The sequence below is a fragment of the Labeo rohita genome, chromosome 11 (assembly GCF_022985175.1).
Source record: "Labeo rohita strain BAU-BD-2019 chromosome 11, IGBB_LRoh.1.0, whole genome shotgun sequence".
Lineage (NCBI taxonomy): Eukaryota > Metazoa > Chordata > Actinopteri > Cypriniformes > Cyprinidae > Labeo > Labeo rohita.
The window spans coordinates 3,236,461-3,246,096 of record NC_066879.1 but is presented as its reverse complement, the minus strand read 5'-3'; the positions used below and the strand labels follow the sequence as shown (position 1 = coordinate 3,246,096).

Below are 9,636 nucleotides of genomic sequence, written 5' to 3'. Positions count from 1 at the left end.
ACTTAAAAATGAACCACAGTTAATGTGTTTGTGTGAAAATATTATTATATATTTTACTTAAATGTTCCTGAGTAACATACACTTTAAAAGCATGATTTAATTAGGTGCTATAATAAATAAATCTAAACTATTGCCAAGTCTTAACTAAGCTTTGACTAAGTAAAAATTACTCAACCTTTTACAGGCCAAGCTAAAGTTACTTTTTTTTCTTTGGTAAATTTACTTTACTTAGATAAGTAGATATCACCTAATTCTTTATGTGAAATTATATTTAAGAAGGCCTATGTGATATTTACTTAATTTCTTTATAAATGTTAAATTCAATAGTAAGTAGGTTGTAGAGAGCAGTAAGAGTAAAATGTGACCCTGGACCACAAAACCAGTCATAAGTGTCAATTTTTCGAAACGGAGCTTTATACATCATCTGAAAGCTGAATATATAAGCTTTCCATCGATATATGGTTTGTTAGGATAGGACAATATTTGCCCGAGATACAACTATTTCAGTATATGGAATCTGAGGGTGCAAAAAAATCTAAATATTGAGAAAATCGCCTTTAAAGTTTTCCAAATTAAGTTCTTTGCAATGCATATTACTAATCAAAAATTAAGTTTTGATATATTTACAGTAGGAAATTTACAAAATATCTTCATGGAACATGATCTTTACTTAATTTCCTAATGGTTTTTGGCATAAAAGAAAAATCTATAATTTTGACCCATACAATGTATGACTATTACAAATATTCCCAGCGACTTATGACTGGTTTTGTGGTCCAGGGTCACAAATTTACTTAAAATTAGAACTGTCAAACAATTAATCGTGATTAATCGCATACAAAATAAAAGTTTGATTTTGTCTAATTAATATATGTGTGTGTACTGTGTGTATTTATTATGTACATATAAATACAAACACATTCATATGTATATTTAAGAAATATTTACAAGTATATGTATTTATTATAATTTTTATAAAATTAATGTTATATTTAAATATGTTGTACATAAATATTTCTCTTAAATATATACATTAATTTGTGTGTATTTATATATACATAATAATTACATACAGTACACACACATATATTAGGCAAACTCATACTTTTATTTTGTATGCGATTAATCGCGATTAATCGTTTGACAGCCCTACTTAAAATATGTTTTAATGGAAATTTACAAGTTTTTTTTTTTTTCATTGTGGTCAAGTTAAAAAAAAAACGCAAGTATTGGGACAGACCCAGTGACTGCCAAAACATACCATTTTCATATCTCATAATATCCTAAAATCTAGAAGAAATGACAGAAATGAATAAATTTACATTTTAAAAAAGATGCTATAATGACATTTTTAAAGTGTTACTACTAATGTTTACATTACCAAACATGCCAAATATGTGACCCTGGACCACAGTAGCATGGGTATATTTGTAGCAATAGCCAAAAATACATTTTATGGGTCAAAATGATCAATTTTTCTTAATGCCAAAAATCATTAGGATATTAAATAAAGATCATGTTCCGTGAAGATATTTTGTAAATTTCCTACCATAAATATATCAAAACTTAATTTTTGATTAGTAATATGCATTGCTAAGAACTTCATTTGGACAACTTTAAAGGTGATTTTCTCACTATTTTCAAATAGTTGTATCTTGGTCAAATATTGTCCTATCACAAGAAACAATACATAATTGGAAAGCTTATCAGCTTTCACATTATGTATAAATCTAAATTTCAAAAAATTGACCCTTATGACTGGTTTTTGTGGTCGAGGGTCACATATGAAATAATTTGGTTTGGAAACCAGTATGAAACAACAACAACAACGCAGCAGCTGTAATCACTAAAAAGGAAGTCGTGGATAAATTCCTAAAGTTCTATACTCCAATATGAAAAATACAAAACTGAGTGTGTCTGATTGTTCAGGAACTACTGTAGTAGATTAAACGTGGTGAATATCTTTCGCGAGAGAAAGCGCGATAGTGGCTGTCGCGGAAACCACGTCAATGACCCCCTCCCCCCTCCAGCTTCAGTTCAGAACCACGGTCAGCTCTCAGCGAGTGCTGCTCTCATTGTCAGTATATTGTCAGTACCATTCGGTACTAAATTGAAAGCCTGCCGGAGGAAACCAGAAAAGCATCAGCCGCGAATTGCTTTTACGACCCTCCCCGTGTTATCTTCCATTAAAACCGTTATGGTAAACGGAGAGTTAAACGAAGAAAACACGTAAGCAGCAACAATTTAATTCGGTGGAAGACTACTGGCTGTTGGAGCAGCTTTTTCACTCGCGCTGAGGGTAAGTGACACTTTTGATGTCGCGTTTGCATTGTACGCGGTGGAAAAATAAGCGTCTTCCGTACTTTTCCCTCCTCTGAAGCGAGTTGCACGTGTTTTGTTACTAAAAAAGACGCCGATCTTTTGATTTCAGAGAAGCAAGAACTTCGATTAAAATGTTAGACCCATCATCCAGCGAGGAGGAGGCGGATGAGGTTGTGGAAGAAGAGCGCAAAGTGGTGGCGGCGCCCAAGGCTGGTGGTCCTCGGGTGTCTCCAAGCAGGACCAGCGAAAGCTCTGGTGGGTTGCAGCCAAGCCGAAGCACCAATGCCCGACCAACGAGCCCGAGCCCCTCAGTGGCGATCGAGAAGGAGAAGGATGATTTGGAAAAGATGCAAAGGGAGGAAGAGGAGAGAAAGAAGAGGCTTCAGCTTTACGTCTTTGTGATGCGCTGTATTGCCTATCCGTTTAATGCGAAGCAGCCGACGGACATGGCGAGACGACAGCAAAAGGTAAGAGGGCAAAGTCACATGCAACAGATTGCTGTAGAAATGAAGAATTAGTGAGCATCACTCTTCTGGCTGTGCAAAAGCACAGTTGAATCAACATAAAATGCATCAGGAAATTAATTTATTATTATTTTCCGATGCGTTAGAACGCAACATTATGGTTTAATTGTAAATTTCAGAGTTGTATCTCAGATATTTTGTGGTGCTTTAACAAAAACACCAAAAATTCAATCTTATGAGAGTAGATAACAGTACGAAGACAGAAAGTTGTATCTTTAGATGAACTGCTAGGTGTTATATAACATACAGTTTTGTTTACAGTACAGTGTCTTTGACTTAAGCACTTTGAGATGCCCTTTTCAGTTTTTTTACTCAGATATTTAGACCGTTCACTACCTCCCTCTAGCATCTCAGACGCCTTCACCATGAGAACTAAAACAGACTGCCTGAATGAAATGTTTACAAAATGCATAAAAGTTTCTCAGAGAAACAAATAGCTCTGCCATATTTTCACTGTTGACACTTTTTCCAATACTGTATATTGTCAGATGTTTCCAATCTGTTGACTTTTTGCAGGATGTTGAAGAGAAAAGTTTAAGCTTAAAATACAGATTATCTGTATTTAAGGTGAAACTGGTTTAAGTGAAATGGTTGCAGGACATCTCTTGTTAGCACTTTAGTGTGTGATTCAGATAACATTTTACTGGGAGAGTCTCACATTTACGCATACTTTAACTACGCATAGGTTTACTTTTGTGCTTTAGGAAAACCTCCATAACGTCCAAGATAAACCCTGTATGTTACTTGCTCGCTTTGTGTGTTTGCTTTCTAAGTTTATCATAAAGATGCATAAATCCAGATGCTTTTTGGGAGTTCAGAGTAATGGTGCTGACATTTGTGAACTTAATGAACGTCACAAACATGTCAGTGGTCTGTTGGCAATATGCAAATCTTAAAACCCCCATCAAAGCATTTAAGATAGTCGAAAACACAATTTATTCAATGCAACATTGCTTTCAGATGTTTTCATCAACATGGGTGTATGTGTCCCATGTGAAAATAGCAATACCGCTAGGCATTCCCTCAGATCCTATGAGGAAAAGTACTCGATTGTTATTCAGGAATGATGAAATCTGTTTTACTAGTCGACATTATCTCTCCATTGAAATGTAGAGTTGCATGCAAAACATGCTTTTGTCTAAGATTAGTTTGTTTTGACATTTTGCTTATCAGATATAAATCAAAACCAAGTTTTTGAAAGCTCCAAAGCTCTTTAATCCTGAAAACTAACAAAGCAGCAGCCATGCCACATTAGCACAATGTTTGAGAGATCGAGACTTGGTGTTTGAGGCATTTTCTCCTGGCATGGAATCAAAGGCAGAGCTCTGACAGAATGAACTTGTCTTTTATGTCGGGATCTTGAATAATTTAGAAGTGTTCATCATATCCATGAGTGCCTTATTCAAAAACGTTTATCATATATTGCAGCTTCAGCTTGGAGAGTTGATAATTGTAAAGTGGAAATTTGAGAGGCAGTGCATTACGTATTGTTTGAATTTCAGCTCCGCCTCATTTTAAGACTTGCTGTGAGTTTCATTTCATACAATCCAAGGTCAAAAACAAGACTGTCTGTCTTATTTGGTTGAGTCCCCAGGGGCTTGTTTGCTTGCTGCTATTGTCTTCGGAGTCAGTGACTTGGGACAATAAACAGAGTCTCTGTGGGAAGTTATTCTCCAGCTGTTGTTGTGTCCTCACAGATAAGACTCATGTGAGACAAAACATCAGGAACCAGCAGGTTTCCTTAGATATACAATTGTGTTTTTGTTACACTGTATATTCCACGCCATTATAGTTCTGCAGAACCATTCATAGTCCAGAAGAATCTGATTGGCAGAATTAATGGATTACATTAATCATCTCCAAATTTGGTTTTCCCAATAAAAGCTGCCCTGGTCAGTCATATTGTAGATGATGTGATGGTTTTCCTTTGAGAGTAGATGGAAATTCAATACAACTCAGGGCGCAGAGATAATAGGCTACACTAATCATTAGTCAGACATCTTCAGCTAGATATCTGCCATGGCCACCCTGTAAAACTATATATATATATATTTTTTTTGTTTTCAATTTACATTGATATTTACCAAATTTTAAGTAGCAGTTTGCGGTATTGGAAGTTTTCAGCATGCCCATTTTGCATCAATTTGGTCGCCCAAATTTGCCACACTGACCAAAAAAAAGCGGTTTGGTTTGCAAATGACTTTTGTGCGATTGGTTCTGTTACTTTGGTTGTTGTAAGTATCGCTGTCATTCAGAAATAAAGGAGAAGTCCACTTCCAAAACAAAGATTCACATATAATGTGCTCACCCCCTTGTCATCGAAGATGTTCATGTCTTTCTTTCTTCAGTCGTAAAGAAATTATGTTTTTTGAGGAAAATATTTCAGCATTTTTCTCTATATAATGGACTGATATGGTGCCCTGAGTTTGAACTTCCAAAATGCAGTTTAAATACGGCTTCAAACGATCCCTAATGCGGTTGTAAACAGTCCCAGCCGAGGAAGAAGAGTCTTATCTAGCGAAACGATCAGTTATTTTCAAAAAAATAATACAATTTATATACTTTTTAATGTCAAACGCTCATCTTGCCTTACACTGCCTGAACTCTGTTTTTTTCCGGTTCATGACAGTTAGGGTATGTGGAAAAACTCCCATCTCATGTTCTCCCTCAACTTCAAAATCATCCTATATCGCAATTTTACCTTTTTTGTTAAGGGTGCTTCATCTTTTTTGCATGTTCATTTTGCAAAGACTCAGTCGGTACTTCTCCAGTGATGTAGGATGATTTTGAAATGATTTTTGAAGTTGAATGAGAATATACAATTGGAGTTTTTCGACATACCCTAACTGTCTTGAGTCAGAATACACAGAGTTCAGGGAGAGCAAGACAAGACGAGCGTTTGACATTAAAAAGTATTTAAATTGTATTTTTTAATGAAAATAACCAGTTGTTTCGCTAGATAAGACCCTTCTTTCTCGACTGGGATCGTTTATAACCACATTTGGGATCGTTTGAAGCCGCATTTAAACTGCATTTTGGAAGTTTAAAATCGGGGCACCATATCAGTCCATTATATGGAGAAAAATGCTGAAATGTTTTCCTCAAAAAACATAATTTCTTTAAGAAAGAAAGAAGAAAGAAAGACATGAACATCTTGGATGACAAAGGGGTGAGTACATTAAATGAGAATCTTTGTTTTGGAAGTGGACTTCTTCTATAAGGTCTTGTGAGGGATAGTTCAACCAAAAATGAAAATTCTGACATAATTACTCACCCTCATGTCGTTCCAAACCTGTAAGACCTTTGTTCATCTTCGGAACACAAATGAAGATATTTTTGCTAAAATTCAAAAGCTTTCTAGACTATAGTTCGACCGATATATCGGTTTACTGATATTTTTCCCGATATTTAAGCATTTTACCCTAATCGGATTTGTAATATCCAATTCACTGATAAACGTCGCCAACTTGAAAAGAATTGTGCGCAGGATCGCCATTACAACGCGTCTGAGGGGAGACGAGACAACAACAATGGCGTGCATAGGTAAAGCATACTTGCTTTGCTGTAATTTGTAAACTTTATTTAACATAACAGCCATTAATGCACATATAAGATGTGTTGCATAAATGCCTGATATGTAGCTAGTTTATGCAGCTTGGCTCTAAGAAATAGAGATGAACTCACAGAGTCATGTAAGATAATCCGTCAAGTCATAATGCAGCCATGAATGAGCACATGTTTGAAATGAAAGTGCTGAATTTAATTCTCTTTCTGTTGTCTATATGCTCATTATTAGTCTCGTGAAGTGGGAGTCAGCTAAAATAATCCGTCAAGTCCTGTCCCAACTTTGCATGAATTAAATAATACAGCCATGAATGAGCGTATGTTGGAAATAAAAGTGCTGAATTTAATTCTCTGTTTGTTGGCTATATGCTCATCATTAGTCTCATGAAGGTGTTTTCATTCTGCTGTTTATTCACTGGGTTGATGCTCAGGAAATGCTCCAGCACGACCACGCATGTGACTTTCAACAAGATTCACTTGTTTAAAACACCCTAAATTATATTAACATTTACTATATAACCATTATTTCGCTGATACACATCTAAATAAATAAAACTCTATGGAAATTAATTATTTATTATCTCTGCAAGCGATCGCATTTGAGTATAGTTCTGTGAATGCATAGATAAACAGCGCTTTGACAGCAGGCATTTCAGAATCTAGAATAACAAAAACATAAGTAATTCTGATATAACACACCAGTTGAGAAATGCAATAAAATACAATGTTTGGTTTGTGCAATATTCCAGAGAACACTATTCAGTGAATTAACATTATCCAGTGAATTATTTTTTACTCTTTAGCCTATTAAACAGCTTATAAACCTACTAAAACTGTAGTTTAAAAAATTAATGTGACTCCTCTCCCCTATTTATTTTCTTCATTTGAGTTGCAATGCATCTGACACGTTCAACGCCCAGAAAGGTAGTAAGGACACTGTTAAAATAGTCCATGTGAAATTGTTGAATAAAGTTGTTTTTTTCTCTTTGTGCAAAAAAAGTATTCCCATAGCTTCATAAAATTACAGTTGAACCACATGGACTATTTTAACGATGTCCTTACTGCCTTTCTGGGCTTTGAATGTGAATCTTTGCTAGCTTTGCTGTATGATTTTGTGTTTAGTTGTTGTTGTTGTTGTTATTAAGTTCTGTGGAAATATCAAATTAACATTAGTGTTTGTTTACCTCCCCTCCCCCCGTCTTTGCTTTAATTACGATGCAGTGACATGCTAATTCACCCGTTTTAAGATTATAAGCAGCTCTGCTGTTTTTATTAACGCAGGGCTTGCTTATGCCGCCAACTAAATATGGAAACTCTTCACGGTGCTTGTTGCTGTCTGCTTCAGAAATGGTAGTTTAGTCAGTTTATTAGTCATGATGACAAGGTGCACGCTGTCACATACTTAATGATCAGTAGGACCATGTCAGATGTCTTACGCTGCTGCCGCTCGCTGTCTCCGGCACGTACCCACCCACACACTGAATGGAGAGCCTAATTAAGAAGGCTATTAACAATCTCCTACAATGTCTTCTCTCTCTCTCTCTCTTCCTTTCTCGTTCTTGCTCTCTCACACACACTAACAGACAGACCAACACGATTACATACACATTTAGAGACAAACAAGCAGGCACAACAGAAAGACTGTTCAGGGAAGGTAGCATACATTGAGCACACATGCACATCTAAGGCTCAGTCAATTATGTCGCTAATGACTTTTGCATAAAATAAAGCAACAAAAAAAGACACAAATAGAGACGTAATTAGGGCAGAGCACAACTACAAGAGCTGACGCAATATGGAGAGGTTTTGAACTCCATTAACCACAGTGCCGGATATGATGACCAACAACCATCTATGGTGGTATCTGTGTTTGTACTACACTCCACCTCACAGTTGAAAGAGTCAGTCCGTTTTTTGATAGAGGGATTGCAATGCTTAATAGAGTGCAACAGTCCCACCACCATTTTCGGCAGCCTTGGTTCCGGATGTACTTTTCTTATTCACTCATTAGGACTTTAAAAAAAGTCTTTGTTAAAGAGTTACAAGCCAAGACCCAAATCAACCAGATATGAGGTGAATCACACGAACTTTGATTTGAAGCAAATAAGTATATGAAAATCGGACAAAACAGGTACAAGACTGTGCGCCTAATTGTTTTAATAGGGGAAAGAACTACAGTCCCATTAAGTGTTGTAAATAACAATTGATTTAAAAGTGATGGAGGAATATAAAACTACAGATTTAAAGATATATGGATAGATTGATAGATATAGATAGATTGGTACAGAGTGAGCTCTCATGGCCACAATTCTCTGTTTGGTAAAATTATTTTTGCAGAATCATGGGTAATGTAGTCTTCACTAGGAATTGTGCTGTTAAAACAGTTATTTAAATACTAAGTTTAAAGGGGAAATCAGAAGCCTATTTTCCACAAGTTGGTATGTTCTTCATGGTCTTCATAAAATGTCTGTAACATACTTTGAGTAAAATTCCTTAACGGTCTTGTAAAACAACACCCTTTTTACCTTATGAAAAACAGCTCTCTTCACAGCCACTAATATCAGTGCATGTTTCTTTAAATGATGATGAGCTACTGCTCACCCCACCCCTCTTTTCAGTGGGGCATGTCAACACAAGAAGCATGAATTGCTGCCTTGGACTCATATATGGCTCAGAGGTTTTCTTATTCAAATAGCTACCTATCTACGTAGAAACCGGCTTCAAATTGAAACCGCTCGCTGGATGACAGTTTCAGACTCAGACAGCCCATAACGTATTGGCTGCATGTTTTCTTTTCAGCTTTTCTGAGCTGGAAGTCCTGACTAATGCAAAAAAGATTAAAAAAGTGAAAATTGCATCTGATGTCCCCTTTCAATATCATGATCTGATGGCTTAAAAGCATACCATTTCTTAAAGGGGACATCGGATGCCCATTTTCCACAAGTTGTTATGATTCTTTAGGGTCTTCATGAAATGTCTGCAACATAATTTGAAATTCCTCAAAGGTTGTGTAAAACAACACCCTTTTTACTTTGTCAAAAACAGCTCTGTTCACAGCCACTAATATCAGTGCATATTTCTTTAAATGATAATGAGCTACTGCTCACCCCACCCCTCTTTTCAGTGGGGCATGTCAACACAAGAAGCATGAATTGCTGCCTTGGACTCATATATGGCTCGGAGGTTTTCTTATTCAAATAGCTACCTATCTACGTAGAAACTGGCT

At 36.1% G+C, this 9,636-nt stretch overlaps 1 protein-coding gene across 10 annotated transcripts in view; it reads left to right on the top strand.

Moving 5' to 3' along the window:
• Positions 1 to 2,043: 2,043 nt before the first annotated feature.
• Positions 2,044 to 9,636, top strand: part of cadpsa (Ca2+-dependent activator protein for secretion a) — a 138,866-nt gene continuing 131,273 nt past the window's right edge. For all 10 annotated transcript variants that reach the window (XM_051122457.1, XM_051122456.1, XM_051122459.1 and 7 more), the window contains exons 1-2: positions 2,044 to 2,299; positions 2,432 to 2,789. In XM_051122457.1, the coding sequence (XP_050978414.1) occupies positions 2,454 to 2,789 (336 nt within the window). In that variant the 5' untranslated portion in view covers positions 2,044 to 2,299; positions 2,432 to 2,453. The remainder of the gene's footprint in view (positions 2,300 to 2,431; positions 2,790 to 9,636) is intronic.